At 49.1% G+C, this 20,210-nt stretch overlaps 2 protein-coding genes across 2 annotated transcripts in view; one reads left to right on the top strand and one right to left on the bottom strand.

The window, feature by feature from the left end:
* LOC135829599 (uncharacterized) overlaps window positions 1-8,039 on the bottom strand; it is a 25,410-nt gene extending 17,371 nt beyond the window's left edge. The window contains exons 1-6 of the mRNA XM_065341992.1: window positions 7,726-8,039; window positions 5,724-6,009; window positions 3,995-4,236; window positions 2,968-3,127; window positions 1,999-2,144; window positions 803-987 (exon numbers count right to left, since the gene is read on the bottom strand). Of these exons, the coding sequence (XP_065198064.1) occupies window positions 803-987; window positions 1,999-2,144; window positions 2,968-3,127; window positions 3,995-4,236; window positions 5,724-6,009; window positions 7,726-7,905 (1,199 nt within the window). The 5' untranslated portion in view covers window positions 7,906-8,039. The remainder of the gene's footprint in view (window positions 1-802; window positions 988-1,998; window positions 2,145-2,967; window positions 3,128-3,994; window positions 4,237-5,723; window positions 6,010-7,725) is intronic.
* A 4,219-nt stretch (window positions 8,040-12,258) lies between these two features.
* On the top strand, window positions 12,259-19,932 carry LOC135829424 (uncharacterized). Its single transcript, XM_065341833.1, has 2 exons — window positions 12,259-14,226; window positions 19,902-19,932. The coding sequence occupies exon 1, from the start codon at window positions 12,504-12,506 to the stop codon at window positions 13,482-13,484; it is 981 nt and encodes a 326-aa protein (XP_065197905.1). The 5' UTR covers window positions 12,259-12,503; the 3' UTR covers window positions 13,485-14,226; window positions 19,902-19,932.
* The last annotated feature ends 278 nt before the right edge of the window (window positions 19,933-20,210 follow it).

Raw genomic sequence — 20,210 nt, 5'->3', positions numbered from 1 at the left:
CTGTCACACCAATTTGCATACCGTAATGACACTCAGAAAAGCGCATGTGTGCCTATATCTGGGGATAAATGCACCCAACATTCCATATTTGTAACAGAATCGCAAGCGCAAGCACCTATACGTGAGGTCAATCGACCTGCAAAACGTGCAACTATGGCAAAAGCTCACGTATAAGCCCATGGGTGGAAAGACACACGGCGTCTATGTGCAAACTAGTGGTGTGCACGGGTAGTCGGGTACCCGTGCTACCCGTGAGGACCTCGGGTAGACGGGTACAGAACAGTACCCGAAAACCCGAAGTCGCAGATGACATCATAATTATACAGTGCACGTGTACAAGATCATGTCCGTGCGCATGTCTGCCCAGTGTGTAAGGGAAGGGGACCATTTTGGTGTTACCATGGAAACATTACCTGATCGGGTACCCATTCTACCCGTCGACAACTATCCGAACCCGATACCCGCCTCAGCCCTGGTGCTAACCTATGGCCTAGTACAGTTGCGCTCACTGAAATCCGACCCAAAGTGCAACACTGACGCCCTGGACCAGTTCTGATGACATCACTGCACTTGTTACATGTGTGCGTCCAGCCGCATTCAACCCACTTCCAGGGCATCAAGCAAGTTGAGGGCGTCAAACGTGCACTATGGGTCGGATTTCGCCAAGCGCAACTGCAGTATGCTGCCTCAGTGTTTACCATTTTTTATATATAATATATATTTTTTAACAATGATCACAGCTCACAGGCAAAGACAAACAATTGCATAGTGGGAGCATAGTGATGGTGAGGCCCGCTTTTACCTGTAGTCCACGTGTAGATGACTGGTACCCAGGACACTCAGAGAGCACACGTCGTTGGCCTGGCCGAGGTCGACCGACACGCTCAGCAGGTCGGAGTCGAACGATCCCGTGAGCGAGAGGATGGCGCCGTTCGCCGTCCTGATCGTCCGGGCCGCCACGGGACGACCGGTTTGGCTGTCGGTAACCTGCGCGGGGAGGTACGAATGACAGGCGAATACATTGGAATCAACCGAACCGCCTCTCTCAACCCATGCCATTGTTGTAAAGATAAACATTTCCCATGAAAACAACAGTGTTCATACTCTGAGGGAATGGAAAAGGGAAGTCTGAAGGAAAGTGATGACTGTCACCACCAAAACTTGAACCAGGGACCATCACTTGAGGTCAGCGATGCTTCAACAACTGAGCTGTTGTGTAGCCTGTCATGCCAGCAGGCACTGTTCAAGATTTTCTTCAGACTTCGAAACCCATGCTTCCCGTGATACTACACAGCCTGGTGGGACGCAGTCTTCACTGTACTCACACACTTCACGCATGAAATAATACGCAAGGTGTGTTGAGAGAAGCGGGGAGACTACTGTCCTGGACATGGAAATCCAGTCGAATGACCGGGGCCGGTGCCCCCAATGCGTACAGAACGGTGCATGCAGCGCACAATCATGTTCGTCCGATGCGAACAGCGCGCTGCGGCGCATAAATGAACGTGCGCGTGCCGTATCGTATGCATGCTCACGGCTGCGTGGCCAGCGCCCCGTGGGCCGCTAGGCGTGCGACCGGATTTCCATGTCCACGGCAGTAGTACATGTAGTCATTTTCCCCCCGCCATCCCCCCGCCCCCGCCCCCCCCCCCGCCCCCGCCCCCGCCCCCCTCGCCCCCGCCCCGCCCCCCCCCCCCGCCCCCGCCCCCCTCGCCCCCGCCCCCCCTCCCCCGCATCAACGCATACATGTCTATTGTCATGTCACCACCGTTGTCCATTGCAGTCAGACCTCGCGTAACCGCACACATCCGTTTTCCAGAAAACAATCCGGATAGGCGAGGGAACCGGATAATCGAACACACATACTGTGTGTGTGTGCATGGCATGTGATGTGAATCGGTAACCAACGGTTTTCTTCCGGATGGCGAGGGATACGGATAAAAGAGGAGCGGATAAGCGAGGTCTGACTGTATATTATCCGTGCATGCGCTAACTCACCGATATTCTTGGTGCAATGAGTGGTTCAGAGCACATGATGACAATGCTGATGTTGGCCGTGGCCATGTCAAACGGTATCAGCAGCGATTGCTCCGACGACTGATCGCTTGCTATCAACTCCTGCCGAAACAGGTGAACAGGCATTCCTACAAAGCAAGTGGGTATAGAGACAGACAATGTTAGGTGATTGTATTCAATTGAAAACATGGAAATAGTGGGGCGCACGTTATGCGTTAGAGCCCACAAACTAGACCAGATTCTAAACTGTGAGATGTGCACACTCTAGCACCAAACTAACAAGGAGTACTGAGACATTCCACGGCATCAACGTGAGCTGGAGCACTGTTCAATAGTGCTAACCAACGGGAGTTTAGTGATTATTCCGCGGAGGGTTTCAGTTTCAATTCCACAATTGCTCCTGTTCCTCTGTTTTTTTGCCTGTACATCACCTGAGGAGAAGGCATGGAAGTTTACTTGTAAAATATTTCAAACATTTCAAAGGGTTGGTGTTGAGGAACCTGAAGTTTGTGCTCACTCTTAGTGTTCTTCCAGCTAAAATTCCCTCCCGTTCGTGATCGGGCGCATGATTGTTTCCCCACTTCCATCCAATATGCCACCGCCCCCGCTGCGCAGCATCTGATGGTTCTGTGGTATTCAGTAAAAAATATAAAAAATTGTCCCGCGTCGTGAAGGCACCATGCAAGGCACTTGCTGGCCAGGGGATAGAGCAGACCCACCATGATGCCTTTCTTAGTGTCCTTTGCAGTTTAAACCCCTCACGTTTTTGATTGCATGATTGCATGATTCTGACCGGTGGAATGCACTGCCACCTGCTTACCGCCTTTCTAGTTCACCTGCTGAATTTCGATCATCCATCAAGACTTTCTTAGGGTTCCCTGTAAGAAGGCGATGACGCCTGTTGGGAATTCCCTAGTAAAATAAGAAGAAAAAAAGAAAAAAGGCACTTACTGGCCAGGGAATAGAGCAGACTCGTCATGATGTGTGCCGCCTGGCCCTGACGCTGTGTCACCATCATCTGTCCTCCGGTGGCCTCGGCCAGGCGGTAGTAGATCGGGTGAAGTCGCCAGCCTGCCAGCATTGTGCAGTGGCCGGCTATGATGAAGTTGATCTGCCAGGCACAGGGATGCACAGAAATCACTTTGCAAGTGTTGCAATCAATGTGACGCAGGCTTTGTATACCCTAAAATCAAATTTTCACCAGTTGTAGTCTTCGGGGTACTGAATTGAATGGTATTGGTCCGAGGAAGCTGAGACGCTCCCTTCCTCCTTTATTCCCGGACGAACTCGCCACTTCAACCGAAACTGGGTGACTGCGCCCTACTAGATGGGGATTTGCATGCAAAAATTTGTATGCTGCGATGCAGCGTTCGGGCCTTATGTCCAATCTAGCACGGTTGAGTAAGTGGTAAAGTGCTCATGCGTACACCAGTCACCTGGTCACCATGTCCGCAGCTTACTTACAGCCTGTTTGGGCGGGTTCCTGTCACTCGAGTTGAACCTTTGAACCTTTGAGTGGAACCTTGGTGGGAAAGTTGTACAGCCTGGAGGCAGTTTTGTTGGAAGTGGCGAGTCCGAGTTGGAATATAGAAGGAAGGGAGCGTCTCAGCTTCCTCGGACCAAGACCATTCGACTAAGCACCCCGAAGACTACAAAGTACAATCATACAGCTGGCGAAAAATTGATTTTTTAAAATCAATTTTTCGCCAGCTGTATGATTGTAAGGAATACTTCCTCTGCACAACTGTAGGCATGGGGTGGGTTGGCTGACCTTGTCTGTCAATGTACATTGTAGGATAACAATAACAAGCAGACTTTTGAAGTATACACGCTAATGGTTTCAAAGTGGACTTCAAATCCATAACGTAACGTTACATGAAAGCAGAAAATGATAGTCCTAATAGAGCAACATACAATCATACGTACGCACGCACGCACACACACACAAGTACATGTACACACTGCACCGAGATCTTACCATGACTCGCTTCTGGAGGACTTTCTCCAGTACTATTTGACCAGCCACCTGATCCATCGGCTGGCTATCCGTAATGACAAGGATGACGGAGTTGTTCGCCACTGGCGAACTGGCCACGGCATTCCACAGTGCTCGCAGCGAGAACGTTTCACAGCGGTCGTTGTCGCGATGCAAGGGCTTGAGACTTGCGACAGCGGACAAGAGTTCTCCATCTTCCTTTGTGTCCACCGCCAAGCCCACACCTGACATGGAGGGGTGAACAATCACAAATTTACAACTACAGCCACTAGAGCTTACAAAAAAAAGTAGTAGAGGATAATAATGCATCGCTCAGACAACGACAGTGGAACGAAACGGAATCCCGATGATTTCTTGCCACAAAGATTGGTGTTGCTATCATACCCCATTTATCCGAACACCAAACTACGGCTACTTCGATCTACGGCCCCATACTGGGCAACCTTTGGATGACTGTTAGTGGAAATAATACTTGGGCCTTTTTTTTAACAAGGCACCGGTATAAATGTACTTCAGACGTGTAAATTGTGTACTCTAATTTCAGAAATTTTCGGTGCTCAATATTTTCGGTATGAGGGCAACAGGCTAGGCTATAAGTTAGGCGAACAGAAATTTTCGGTACAGAGAAGCAGTTCCCTATTGGATTATGTGTGTTAGTGTTTGTCCGGTGTATTGAAATTTTAGGTATGAAACAGACGCACCGAAAGTACCGAAAATAAAAGTACACCGAAAATTTGTGAAATTACAGTAATAGCCTTTCTTTACTAATAGGGCTTGAAAGTGCTACGTCACAGCATAGCAACAATTTCAAAAATTCAAAAACTGGATCCACTTGGATCCAGTTTTTGTATGGATCCAAGCACATTTCAAGCGGTCTTACCCACAGCATGGTGATGTAGCCAGTGAAACTGACTGATTTGGCTACTGGGGGCGGGGTTACAACTGGTGGCGAAATAAAAGTCACACCTGCATGCGACATGAGTGGGTTGCTATGCACCCACATACTTAGGCAATAGCAAAGTCACACCTTAGTGGACCCAAAAATAGAAATCTGATGTCAACTTACTACTCCCTGGCCGTTTTGACGTCATCACTTTCAAGCCCTATTGTACGACTATGACGTCTACATAACAATCATGATGGATCATTCCACAATGGCATGTACATGTATAGGACTTGTGATACTAGTATTCAGAATCATTCATTTCACGGTGCGGCACATTCTTTCTGTACATGAGTGGCAAGCTTCTCTCGCTGACCATCACTGCTTAGGTAGTAGCGGTAACATAATTACTATGACTGTACTTTAAGTACACAAAGGCACACAATGAAAACCTTGGCAAATTTATTCCGTTGTGACTCAGAGTTTCATGGCTGAACCAATCATCAGACAACGATGCTGAATCAGGCATTGAGCACTCTTGCAGAACCAAAGCATATTGCCTCTGTGTACTTTAAGTATAAAGTAATCGTCTGACCCTTTTCAGGAAATGAATGATGAAAGAAAAGGGAAGAAAAGCCAGAAGCTCAACAGACTAGAGTACAGTCCATGAAGAGTGGTGCTGCAAAGTGAAGCCTATACAATAGTCAATAATGCAGATGGGTGTCCAACAGTCCATCTGTGAAGCTGCATTGTACAGATTGTCGTACTATACATGTAGGGCTTCGCGTTGGAAAACGAGGGATTCCAACGTTTTCACGCTTCACCTACCTGAATGGCTGAACGGCAGCAGCATGAATCGGTTGAATGCCTTTTGACGGCCTTCTGCCGACGGTGCCACACTCATATGGCCGGGCGGCGCATCGGACGGTGCGTGCCCATGTAGGAATCCGTCAATGCTGTCCGAGACTCGCTTCAAAACCGACGCACGCAAGCTGCCGCGGTCTATCAGAACGGCGAGGGTTCTCAAGCCATCTCTGTACTCGGAGCTCCCTACAGCGTTTGCAGATAGCGACGGCAGCGTCCAGTCCCTATTGGGAATCTTGCCTGCTAGTGCCTTGTTTGAGTAACAACACAATAAGAAAAAGCACTTAGAGAGATGAAAGGGATCTTCCCTAACTGATAACTTTGGTGACAGACACTTTTTTCTTCAGCCCTTTCTGCATTTCCAATCTCATAAACTTTTAAAAGAATGCTGATGTGATGCTGATCACAAACTGTTTTCAAGTAATTAGTTGGTCGGAAACGCCACCTAGCCGTCTCCCACATTAGCGTAGTCACATATCCATGAAAGTCCGGAGTGGTAACGTTATTCAAGACTACTACACTACAATCACTACAATTGAAGTACTAGGGCTCGGAGCACTCCCTTCTCATCAAACTCCCAATCAATCTGTCTTTATCTCTCTCTAACTCTCCTCCATTCTAACTCTAATCTTTCGTCAAATCTGCACGGCAATCAGCCTCTACTTTCGCCTCAGCATCATGATCTTGATACTGCTATATTTGTACTTGTTTGCATACTTGTTTGCACTCATATCTTGGAATAACAAGTTTCCTGGTTTCCTACCCCCCCCCCCCCCTCCTCTCTTTCCTACCCTTAGAGTTCTTGCTCTCCTGCTCCCCTCCCCGCCCTTCCACTCCCCATTTTTGTTTCCTTTGGTGCACATGTGCAGCTGTGATGCCGAGACCCTTGGTCGGCTGAGCTTCACAGGTCCCACCCACTCCGTCCTGCTGGATATGTACCATTGTGTCGAGTTCTTCTCCTCATTTTAGTTCATCATGCAGTGAGTGTTCAATAGTAAAAAAAAAAAAAAAAAAAAAAAAAAAAGGAGGGTCACGGCTGTCTCTATGCTGCATTTAGTGAAGCGATTACTCTTCACTATCAGCCTCAACAGCACAAAGACTGTTGGTGTGCTGGTTGGGTGCCCGAGAGAGAGAGAGAGAGAGAAAGAGAGAGAGAGAGAGAGAGAGAGAGAGAGAGAGAGAGAGAGAGAGAGAGAGAGAGAGAGAGAGAGATAGAGAGAGAGAGAGAGAGAGAGAGAGAGAGAGAGAGAGAGAGAGAGAGAGAGAGAGAGAGAGATAGAGAGAGAAAGAGAGAGAGAGAGAGAGAGAGAGAGAGAGAGAGAGAGAGAGAGAGAGAGAGAGAGAGAGAGAGAGAGAGAGAGAGAGAGAGAGGGGGGGGGGGTTCTTAGGAGCAAAGTAGAGTAAAGTTTGCGCATCCGCGTTACCACCGGCTTACGATTGTGTTGAGAAACACAACCAGCTTAGAGCAGTTTCGCTCGGTGAGTAATGTGTGTAAATGATTGCTCTGGGGTATGACAAACATTCAATTTCTATAACGTGATCATTGCAGCAACTCAGGGCACAGATTTTAGGTGACACCCTGAAGTGTGAGCTTAAGTGGGCTACTGGATTCGGAGCTGCACAGCGTGAACTTGTATTCAGTGGTGTTCACACCTCGAGCGAGAAACCTATTTTCCAAAGGAGCTATTGTATTATCACAGGGTGAATGTTGGTACGTCTCTAGAGCTGCAATAGGATACTGGTTCACTCAGTGTGGCAGCATTGGAAGGAATCTGCATGGTTGGGATAGTGTGCTCCAGAGGTTTTCAAGTGGTGGCACAACACCGTGAATACAACAGGGTCCTTCAAGTGGTCAATCACTTCATTGGAGTGTGGAGTCCTTGAGAAGTGGCTCTGCCTCATAAAAATACAGTCATGTACTCGTCAGCCAGCACGTTCCACGTGCATGATTGTGTTCCATTCTTACCTGCTGAAGGCAGCAAACCAATATTATCCAAGCGGCTAATGCACTCCAATAAATCCTCGTTAGTCTACTCGATCCGTGCATAGTAGACGGGCTCCTCTTGGTTCCTACTGGCGTCCTAACAGAGCCTGTACACACGGTAATACGCTGCTGAAGGCACGCTACGCAGCTACTCTCCTCCATTCCTAGAATTCAGAGCAAAACGGAGAGAGCTGGAAAGGCGTTCTCCTTCTTTCTCTCTCTCTCTCTCTCAGAGAACTCTCTATCTTTCCGGCTGCGTTGCGACCTTCACGTCACCTCTTCACAACCGTACCTGCGCGGAAGCGAAGTCAAAGTGACTAGCTGCAATTGAAGTTCATCTCACCAGTATTACGCACATTGAGCTCGAATCCGGGTTCCTGAATATTGAAGAAACGCAGCATACCTTGCAGCAATCAATGTAGTTTGCAGTTGGTTGTACTTGCGATAAGTTGCACAGGGGCTCGGCATTCTATCGAAATAGCAGCGTTGTCGCTGAGTGGAGCTAAATCGGTTTGTTTTGCCGGCTTGTGGTCTCGAAGCCGACAAGTGGTGAGAGGCCTAATTGGCCTTTGTGCACGGCATTGTTGGATTTAGATGGTCCAGCTTTAGACTTGCAGACGCGCGTAAAGACAGAACGTGAAGGAAATGGCCACGCACTCCGTGACTCAACTGCGGGTTGATCAAGTGCAAAGAAAAAAGAAAGAAAGAAATGGACTTTGCGGGAAATGCCTGATTGTTCAACGGGGCTTTGGAAGTTTTCTGATCAAGCGCTCTTCAGTGTGAGTCCTCGACATCCTTACCCGCTAACATTATAACTCCACAGCAGCAGAAGCATGGCCGGGGTTGTAATATGTTCTAGTTAGAGCAGCGGAAGTACAAAGTACGTACTGATCTTGCGAGTGTTCTCTATGTTCAATATGCCAATTGAGTGGTTCAAAAGTGGAGATTCGTAAACAGTTGCTCCCCGTGCAGGTTGGAGTTAGAACAGATAACATTTGCGCTTCTTTCTAGAGATCCGAAATCGGCTTTGCCGGTGGGTCCTTTGCGTCAGTGATAGGCAACCGTTGAAAACCGTCAGCACCCGCCAGACGCAATACTGTATGGCCTATGCCTAGGGATTAGCAGGGTGCGCGGAGAGCACGCACACACATGCACTGCACACATTACGTGCACAAGATTCTTACACACCTATTGAGATGTTGGTAGAACATCGTGCGCGACATCTCTCAACGCCGGTTCAGTGTTTTCGGAACGCTACACGAAGTTGCTTCGGTAATAGCACTTCGAAAGTACTTCGAAAAACCTGTTCCTCACGGCCTGAAAGTAAACAATCCAAGAATAGATGATACAATGAAAAGGCGGAAAGCGTGTCAAAGCTTCTATGAAAGAGTCTGTCGTCCTTCCATTTGGCACAAAAATGAACTGTTCTATCTGAGAGACATGTACAATGTCATGCACATGTACATGACCTGTTGTGGACATGGAAATCCGGTCGCACGTCTAGCGGCCCCAGGGCGCTGGCCATGCAGCCGTGGCCATGCGGTAGATCTACACACATGCATTTAGGGGCCGTCCGGAAATATCGAACTTTTTTCACCAAACGAATTATTTTAGTTTAGACCCAACCCCTCCCTCCCTCCCCCTCAGAACGTAAACATTGTTGACATATACATGCATATACAACAAAAGTCGCAAGTGTGTCACTGCTCCTATGGCCATGTACATGTATCGAACTTTTCTGAAACGAAATTGGTCAACCCCCTCCCACCCCATAACGAAATTATTTCGTTTCGTGAAAAAAGTTCGATAATAATGGACGACCCCTTATGCGCTGCTGCCCGCTGGTCGCATCAGATCAACATGTGCATTGCATACAGCGTTCTGTACGCGCTGAGGGCGCCGGCCCCGGTCAATCGACCGGATTTCCATGTCCGCTACAGTACATGTAGCCTACTGATGTTGCTATAACCCATGGTTACCAGATTGGATGGAGTTGCGCAGGATGTCAGTTGCGTTTCTCGAGTTCTGGTAAGCCTGGGGTGCTGAGTGGACAGGATCGGCCAAAGCCAAGCCACCATACTTGACTGGCAGGGTGAGGAGCTGGTGTTCCGGAAGAAGAACCTCCCGCCCAAGGATGCGGCTGTGGCAAATTGCTCCAGGATGACGTCTCGAAGTGGAGCAAACTCCTCTTCAAGACCCTGGACAACACGCTGAAGGTATGACCACTCACATGATAAAGAGATCGATTCAACGCACAATATGCGGACTGGGGATATTTCCTGCCAGCAGCGGCAAGGTAATCGACACTGCTCACCCACGTCTCCACTCTCCCCTGGACAAACGATTTCACTCCGTCAGGTTCACCGATACAGCCTCCTAGGAAGCGGGCGGATGTGGCTACTTTCAGATCCCCGGAGATATCATTAGCTTGCTGAACGAGGTCCGGGGATACAATAATGATACTCTTTGTCGGTTCAACTAACTAGGTAGCCGAAAGCTTCACCCTGATCGATAAGGCGGTCGAGCCACTTCCTGATGTTGCGCAACCGTCCCTCACAAGAATAATAATCGGCGTACCAGTTTTGGATGTGCTAACTGGGTTCCTCCAGACTCTCAATCAGAGGGTGCAGACCAATGACATAATCATATATACACAGAAGCCTTGCTTGGTAGTTTAATTTAACATGTTTTTCGATTTTGACAGCATGTTACAAGATTATGGTTGTAGTCAGGAGCACTACGCGTCCTCGCCTTGTAACATGCTGTCAAAATCGAAAAACATAGTACAATCATGTAATGAGCATAGCCAGGGGACATCCCTGAGAGTAGATCTACAATGTACATGATGTAATACCTAAGTCCTTCCCGGCTAAGGGTTTCCACAAAATTCCAGAAAAAATCTCAAAATTGAAATTCAAAATTCAAAAATATTAGGCAAATTTCAATGATAGAATTAAAAAAAATCTCAAAATTTAAAAAAATTCAGCCAATCACTCGGGTTGCGCCGAAATTTCTGGATTTCACCATGGCAACACCATGGTAACGCAAAATGGTGGCCGAAGAAAAATGGTTGTGATCAATCTTCAGTCAATCTGCTTTCCAGTTCCGGTGATTATTATTATTATTGTTTTGATCCAAGGTTTCTCCACACAGGTCGATGGGACGATGGCATCCAACAGCTTACTGGAAACCCAAAACCAACATGCAAGTGGGTAATGTATGGCAAAATTCAACAAAAGGGACTCGAAATTCATAAAGAAATCAAAAAATCGCCAAAATTCAGAAAATATTCAGAATTTTTTGTGGAAACCCATATTCCCGGCTGAGAAGGGTGTGGACCTCACTGTCCTCAGGTGTACAGGACCCTTTCAAGATGATCACGGCGTACCCACGGTATACCGGTAGGCGTTGAATAGAAACCTTGCGCATCTTTACCTGCATCGACAAGAGGGAGTCCGTCTGTCTGAAGAATCCATCATGTACTACAACAGTACAAGTACATGTACATGTACATGTACATGTGCCATGACCCGCACAAAAGTCCAGAGCAAAGCCAAACTCAAAGGACGAAAAGGCGGAGAGAACCAACAGAGATGCAGGGTTTATGGTTACATGTGTCATGTACATACCTCAGTCTTTACTCAACGGTACTCCCACAGTCCCAGATATCTTGTCCGTGTACATGATTGTACTAATCGCTTCATTGAGTTACTAGTACACGGTGCATGGGTACCTCCATTGGCAACCACCCGGAAAATGCGACAACCTGTCCAAGGAGACCACTGCGACCAGGACTATACTAGTCGACTTCAGTATAAAACAAAAAACCCTGGATAAGGAGGCCACCTGGTAACAAAGACCACATTTTGAAGGCCCCTTGGACGGTCGTCTTACTCTTACTTAGTCTTAGTTATACAGGTTCCACTGACGTTGAAGTGTCACCACGCCCATTTATCACACTTGACGAGCTGATCAGCTGCTGGATATCACTAACTCACCGCGATCGCGCTCGACGAGTATCACTGCCGCTGGGAGCACGCCATGTGTACAATCATGTACCTGTACGTATGTATCAGTCACGTTACTTGGCAATGTGACAAGGAAAAGCGGAGATGTTTCCTCTTTCTATTGCCTAGTCAAAGCGTTCCAGAGCGACCATTCTCTAGTCGGATTGCCTCATTTGATGAACCAAGAGTGCTAAAAATCTAAGCGTAACAATCCTCATTCGCCCCAAAGAGTTGAAAAAAATGACGAACATCTGCTGTCCTGACAGGTCACGTAGAAATGTTGACATTCAACACTTCTCTGTCTCTTAGCAGTTTGAGTCACTTGTCCGGCCGAGTGGTTCTTATAGAGGATGGATCGAAGCCAGGAGCAGGAACAGGGTATGCGTTTCTCCACAGACTGGACGTGCTAGCGGTGGTACATGGTACGCTGATGTAAAGACAGTACATGTACATTGTATTAAATGTTAGTTTGGACATCTGTACGAACATTAATTTTCATACTTTAATACTGGACCCTTGGCCTTGTCCTAGCCTAGAGGTACCGGGCGTTGGCGTTCCTGCGGATGCGGAACACTGGTCCCCAAATGATTACTTTTATGAGTCGTGGATATCCTCACGCTGTCATTTCAGGCCAACACAGTCGACTCACAAGGTGTACGTCAACCTCTCCAGTCCAGCGTGTTGCAACGTCTCACCGGAACTTACTTAGTTTGCCCAAAAGCAAGACCTAGTCTACAGGTCTGCTACAAACCAATGGCCACCGCCGCCTGTGAGGATGGCAAAGAGTGTCGTCCGGATGCAAAGGCCGACAGAGTGATTGTGGTGGCTGGCAAGACGGGTAATGGCAAGTCGGCCATGTGTAATGTTGCCGCGGGTCGCTATGACGGTAGTTTGTTCCCTGAGTCCAACGGGCCGGCGAGTCACACGCAGGGTATCACCAGCCACAGCGTCAAGGTCGCGTACGGAGGCCAGGATTACGTGTTGAAAATCGTCGACACCATCGGCTTCGCAGACAACCGTTTCAGCAACGAGCAGGTGCTGCGTCTCCAAGCCGAACTGGGCAATGTCTGCAGTGAAGGCATCCACCAAGTTCTCTTCGTCACCAAAGGCAGATTCACCAGCGAGGACAAAGACAGCCTGAATTCGTTGATGGACGTAGTCTTTCAGCCGGACGTTGCCAAGTTCTGCACAGTGATTCGAACGTGGACACCTGCATCAGAGCTGGCTGATGGCTCGGTAACTGCGAAAACCGACGCATACAAACAAGAAGTGATCAGAGCTCATTTTCGTGTCAACGAGATCAGCACGTTTCTGATGGTGAGCAATCCAGACGACGGTAGCCCAGCCAGCATTCAAATGCGTCAGAGGTCGCGACAGAAACTCACGGAGCATATCATTCTCCACTATAGGAGCCGGTACACACCACCTACGTTCGCCACCATCACGGCCCGGATTGATCAGCGAATTAGCTCGGCCAAAGCAAAGCAGGACGTCGCGAAGAAGCTGACAGAGCAGCTGAAAACAAAATCCGAAATCGACGAGCGTCAGCGACGGGACGCGGAGGCCAGGAACAAAGAGCTGGCAGAAAAGAATGCTGCAGTGGCAAAGAAGGTGGAAGCAGCCAAAGCGCAGCAGAAGCCTCCGTCACGACCCGTGCTAGCCGCAGCATCCATGCCCATAGTGAAAAAGGTGCCGGTCGTCAAGAAGCTAAAAATCAAGAAGCTAAAATTCTGAATGTGACATTCAAGAATCCCTGGACATGAATGAAGGAAGCATATCAGCGTAGAACCTGTGTGAGTAGTAGGAGTAGGACTACAGATCCCTTATTCTCACGTACATCTATTACTACTAATACTAGCTAGAACTTATCCATGACCTTTAGGCTTTAGCTCAATATCGTATCTTTACCGTTTTTTCCAGTCAGCCATTACTATGGTTTATAACTAGGGGTGAAACAATTATACCGAGTACTCGAGTACTCGCTCGGTTTTTTCAAAAATAATCGTACTCGGAATAAATCAGAGTACTCGTTCATACATGGTACATGCATTTACTACAGAAATCTGCAGTTTCAGGGCAGCAGTCGGCAGATGGTGATGTGCAGGCTGTGTGGTGAACATTTGTTCACGAGTAGAGAGAGCCCAAATGACCCACCAACCGATATACCCGAGAAAAATTACTGCTACTCGGTTCAATCAGGGTTGTATCATGTTATTTTAAAGCCCTTGGTGTGCAATTTTTAGGAGATGAAAAATACTCAAATACTCGAATATTCGATCGGAGAAAATCAGAGTACTCGAACTCGGGATCTCAGTGCCAACTTTCACCCCTATTTATAACCTTTTGGCAACACATGATGTACATTGCCCTCATTGCCTGCTTGTGAAGCGACTCATCAACATGCCACAACAATGGCAGCATACTCTCTGTTTTCTTTCCACGCGTTTGCTGTGCAGTGAAGCGGAGGCCTAGGTCGGTGGTGTTGTAAACCACCAGTTCTCAATTGGGAAAGGCCTTCGCGCTTATGGCATTGTATTCGTTGAATGTTGTATTTCGACTCCGCCGTACCGCTGATGTTGCTGCATGGCATACGCTATATGCGTTGTGTGCGTTTTGCTGTATACGCTGTTATGTCCAGTTTTATATGCTTATGTTTTGCATGTACGCTGTTTCTGCATGCTATAAATAGCTGGTGTTATTAGTGTTCATTGTTAATTATCAGATGAAGTGAAATATACTGTGTAAAGGAAAAGAGTTGTCCTCGTGCCGTGTGGTCGTACGATCCTGACAATTTAGAGAATCTTAGAGGGTTCATAACATTTGGCGACCACGCCAGGATAGGAGCGAGCATGGCAGAGCAACTACACAATTTGGAAGCCAGCTTTATCGCCAATGGAGTTCGGTTAGGATTAGAAGGCGAGTTGTTGATGGAACATGTGGAGCAGAGGCTCCAACAGTACGAGGAGCGTGAGGAGCGCAGTGCCAGACGGCGAGAGGAGGCGCTCCGCACCGAGTTTGACAAAACACTAAAGGAGATTAACGAGCGCATCGCCAATGCGTATGAGGGTGATGGTAAAGCCGCGATGGGAGGTACAGAGGAAGCTCCCAGTAACAGCGGGGGGCGTCAACCGTTGATGAAAATCCCCTCATATGATGGAACGCAGCCACTGGAGCGTTATCTTGACCTGTTCGAGGACATCTGCTCCAAGAACGAGTTCGAAGAAAGCGAATGGCTGCTGCGACTGCGCATCGCGCTAGCGGGTAGCAAAGCGGAGAGGATATGTATTGGATGCAATAATTACGAGGAAGCGAAGCGAGAGTTGCTCGCCTCGCTCGGAAAGACTCCGGATAAAGCGTGGAAGACATTGCTGACAGGCAAGCAGCGGTCAGATGAGTCGTTTCACCAATACGTTGTCCGTGTTTGCCGAGAAGTAGAAGTGTGGGCCACACTCGCTATGACAGAAGATGGCGAGGTGGACACCAAGTATAGCGCCGATATAGGTAAAATGTCCCCGGTGCTGCAAGCAATGGCAAAGCAGGTAATCTTGGAGCAATGCGGACCTGAGATGAAGACGTACCTGGTCGAACGGCAGTGCTACGGGATGTCACTGCGCCAGGTACAGGAGCACGGCGCGTCTTACCAGGTCGCGCACGGACGACAGGGTGATACTGCCAGGAAGCCAGTAGAACGATCCGTGCCAAGGCCCACGGCGTCGGCACAGTGCATGGCGATATCGGTCGCAGATGCAGAGAAGCAGCTAAAGTCGCTGCCACTGGAAGGGAGAAAGGGTTTTCTGCAGCGAGAGAGACTCTGCTGGAACTGCCTGAAGTATGGCCATATGGCCAGAGAATGTCGGTCAGGCTCGAGATGTACGAAATGCCAGAGGAAACACCACCTGCTAATACATGAGGTGTTGGATAGAGCAGGTTACAGCCGGGAGAAACCGACTGAGATAGTTACGGAGAAGAATGTTGGGTCGTGCTGTCTACACTCGCCAAGTGTGCGGCTGATGACCGGAGTGGCACGAGTTGAGGGAAGAACTCGAAACGCGAAGGTTCGCGTGTTCCTGGACTCGGGTGCTGAGGCGTCATTCGTGACTGCAGCGTTGGTGTCAGCAATCGATGCAGAACACGTTGGGGTTGAAAATGTAGAGGTGAAGCCGTTCGGCGCGGAACCAACCCAACAGCGCATGGATAAGTACGCCATCACGATCCAGGGTAGCTCCACTAGCATTCGGGTACGCGCGTTCGTGAAACCAACGCTTGAGATGGACCTGAAGTGCGCAAGTCCGCAGACCATTGCCCAGTGGCACAGTTGGGGAGTAGAGCTGAGTGACAAGCCTCAACAAGGGACATCAGACGAAATACATATGCTGATTGGTGCAGACTATATCAACGCGGTACTGCACAGCAAGAAGGAAGTTAATGGTGAGACGGTGTGGAACACAGAGATAGGTAATGTATTATCTGGTCCAGCGTCTGCACCAAGTCAAAACAGTCAGCCGGTGACCGTGTCATGTGTCACAGCCCACATTGAACAACTATGGCAGTTGGATGAACCTCCAGGACAACATCAGCACCTGCCATCTTTCCCGCTATGTCGCCAGGGCAGCGGGTACCAAGTGGGTCTTTTGTGGCGAAATGAGCGTCGCCCAACGGATAACTTTGCTCAAGCTAGAGTCATCGCAACGCGGCTTCTTGAAAAGCTGAAGAGGAATGGGAAGCGTGCGCTCTATGATGATGTGCTGATCAGGGAGTACCGCGAGCTTGGAGCAATTGAGCTGGAGCCATGTGAGAGCGATGCCGAGTACTATGTACCGCATCATGGTGTATTCCGCGAGCACGCTGCAACCACGAAGTTAAGAGTGGTGTTCAATGCCTCGGCGACGGCTCCAGATGGCAAGTCGTTGAACGACATGGTTGACCCTGGACCGTCGCTATTACCGAGTCTCGCAGGTATGCTATTACGGTTCCGTGAATATAAGAGCGCGCTGCAAGCGGACATCCGCAAGGCTTTCTTCATGGTCGCGGTTAATCCCGAAGACCGTCCGTACCTGCGTTTCTTGTGGCCCGGTCGAAGCGACAGCGATGAACTGTTAACCTGGAGGCTAACGAAACTGCCATTTGGCGTAAACTGCTCGCCGTACATGCTTACTGCGGTGATTCAGCATCACTTGAAGGAGCTACGGGCGTTGTCTGCACCCAAAGAGCGAGATCGTATTGATCTCTTGCTCACGAGTTTCTACGTTGACGATTTGGTCTCTAGTGTGTCAAATGCCTCGGAAGCCAAGGAGATGCAAGAGTTCAGCGTGCGTGTGCTTACGGATGCTGGCATGGAGTTACGCAAGTGGCGAGGCAACGAAATCCCGTGCGATCCAGAGGCCGGAGATAAAGTCCTCGGTCTGAAATGGAAAACCAGTGATGACTTGCTCAGCATAGCAGCGCTAGGCGAGTCCAATAGGCCGTCTGTTTGGACCCGGCGATCCCTCCTCAAGTGTGTTGCATCAGTGTTTGATCCGCTAGGTCTAGCAGCACCGGCAGTTGTGCCGGGAAAGATACTGCTACAGCAAGCCTGGAAAGTCGGAGGCGACTGGGATGATATGTTGCCTGATGGCATCGCAGCCGCATGTGCGCAATGGTGGGGAGAGTTGGCCGAAGTGGTGAGCATTGACATACCACGTTGGATTTGCTGCAATCTTGACACGCCGATTGCGCTTCATGCCTTCGCCGATGCCAGTGAGAAAGCGTTTGGATGTTGTTTGTATGCAGTCGTCAATGGACAGTCGCACTTGGTATTTGCCAAGGCAAAAGTGTCACCTGTGTCTCCGCCCACGTTAGCCCGCCTTGAGTTACAAGCAGTATGTTTAGCGGCTCGCTACGCTGAGTTTGTGGTGAAGGAGCTGCGTGTTACCGTCACGCAAGTCTATGGCTGGACTGACAGTCTCACTACCGTTCATTGGATCAGTAATCCATCGTACAAATGGAAAACATTTGTGGCTAACCGCGTCAGTCAAGTCCAAGAGATATCGAAGAAGGTCGGCATTGTGTGGAACCATTGCCCGGGCCTTCACAACCCAGCAGATTTACCGTCGCGTGGGAGTAGTGCACAGCAGATCCGTAGTCCGTTCTGGAGGGGCGGACCAACCTGGATCACGGAGCCCAATGGCTGGCCCACCGCATCCTCAACCGCAGCTACAGATGAGTCCAGTGTAGAAGTACGAGTGTCAGCCACCACCTGTAGTCGAGAATCTGATAAGGAATGGTGGCTCCGATTCAGTAAATGGTCGAGGGCACAGGGCATGGTGACTCGGATGTTGCAGTGGAAGCACACTGAGCCTCGTGCTGAACTCTATTTTGCAGCAGACAACGTATTGTACCGCATCGTTCAAGCCGCATGTTTCGCTGAGGATCTTGAGCTGATCAAGCAAGGTCAACCAGTGAAGCCCGGGTCGAAGGTGTATCAGCTTGCACCGTTTCTGGATGAGCATGGAGTGCTCAGAGCCGGGGGACGACTTCAGCACAGCGAGTTGGCGTATGGAGCCAAGCACCCAGTCCTGTTAGGCAAACATCATCTGACCGATTTGCTGTTGGAGAAAATGCATGTTGAAAGGATGCACCAAGGTGTAGAAGGAGTCTTGTCGTTTATCCGTCAGAAATTCTGGATTATCGGTGGTCGACGAGCGCTACGCAACATTACTCAGCGATGTGTTACATGCCGCCGCTACAAGGCTAAGGCTGCCTCAGAAGTCTGCCCGCCGCTGCCAGAAGACCGAGTTGTTCACGAGAGGCCGTTCGCAACTACCGGCATCGACTATGCTGGTCCGTTGTACGTGCGCCGTGGTGAGTCATCTCCGAAGGTATGGATAGCATTGTTTGTGTGTGCCACCACCAGAGCAGTTCACTTGGAGGTAGTCGATAGTTTAAGTACCGAGTCATTTTTGATGGCATTTCGGAAGTTTGTCGCGAGACGTAGTTTGCCGTCTCGGATCAGGTCTGACAACGCTACAACGTTCAAGGCGGCATCTGACAAACTGAGTGTGCCATGGATGTTCAATCCTCCAGCTGCACCATGGCATGGAGGCTTCTATGAGCGAATGGTTGGTACAGTGAAGAGTGCCTTGAAAAAGGTAATGGGAACAGCGTTTCTGAAGGTTCAGGAGCTTGAGACCATCTTGTATGAGGTTGAAGCAGTGGTGAATAGTCGTCCGTTAACTTATGTGTCTGATAGCCTGGATGAGCCACCAGTAACCCCTGCAATGATGATGGGTAACATTTGGATGTCGTCAGCGAAGCCAGCAGGTACCCCGGACGCTACGCATATGTCAGCGAGATTGCGTTACCTCAGTCAGACACTGAAGCATGTCAAGAATCGTTGGGAGGTGGAGTACCTAAGTCAGCTGAACAAGCACCAACAGACCATGTCGCGCCCTTTAGCTGTGGGTGATGTTGTCTTTGTTCTCGATGATACCAAGCGCAAACAGTTCTGGCGTTTGGGACGGATCATCGAGTTATTCCCTGGTCGAGATGGCAAGCGTCGTGTTGCCAAGGTTAAGTTGAGTACCAGTACCCTGTTGAGGCCGATCCAAAGGTTAGTGCCATTAGAAGTATCGTCACAGGACGTGGCTCCTGGGCTTGCCGATACCGCTCAACCTGCTATCGTCCCTCAGCAGCCAGCGTATGAACCGCCAGCACCGTTACCACCACCACGGCAGCAGGAGATGACGCGTTCTGGGCGCGTAGTCAGAGCCCCGGATCGTTTTTGACTTGTGTGCATTGTTGTACGGCGGTGAGAAGCCCTTTGGTGGGGAGAATGTTGTAAACCACCAGTTCTCAATTGGGAAAGGCCTTCGCGCTTATGGCATTGTATTCGTTGAATGTTGTATTTCGACTCCGCCGTACCGCTGATGTTGCTGCATGGCATACGCTATATGCGTTGTGTGCGTTTTGCTGTATACGCTGTTATGTCCAGTTTTATATGCTTATGTTTTGCATGTACGCTGTTTCTGCATGCTATAAATAGCTGGTGTTATTAGTGTTCATTGTTAATTATCAGATGAAGTGAAATATACTGTGTAAAGGAAAAGAGTTGTCCTCGTGCCGTGTGGTCGTACGATCCTGACAATTTAGAGAATCTTAGAGGGTTCATAACAGGTGGAGCACATCAGACCACGTCCAGGATTCAAAACAAAATTTTACATTTGAAAGGAAGATGGAAACAATGGGGACGTATAACACCTAGGGCAGAGCTTGAACGGCTGCAAAGAGCATCAATATGGAAAGACCAAGAGAGACGATCAGCAAGCATTATTCCCAGGTGTTTATGGTTGGAAACAACCTTTATGGGTTCTGGGAAATCAGGATGGTGTAAAAGTGACATGGATGAGATTGGGGGAAGGAACATTATTTCGGTTTTAGTCAGGTTGGGTCTAAGTCGCCATGTTTGCATCCAGCGTAGGACAC

Source organism: Sycon ciliatum, chromosome 13 (assembly GCF_964019385.1).
Source record: "Sycon ciliatum chromosome 13, ocSycCili1.1, whole genome shotgun sequence".
NCBI lineage: Eukaryota > Metazoa > Porifera > Calcarea > Leucosolenida > Sycettidae > Sycon > Sycon ciliatum.
The sequence above is the reverse complement of the archived record's forward strand: the minus strand, read 5'-3'. Positions and strand labels throughout refer to the sequence as shown.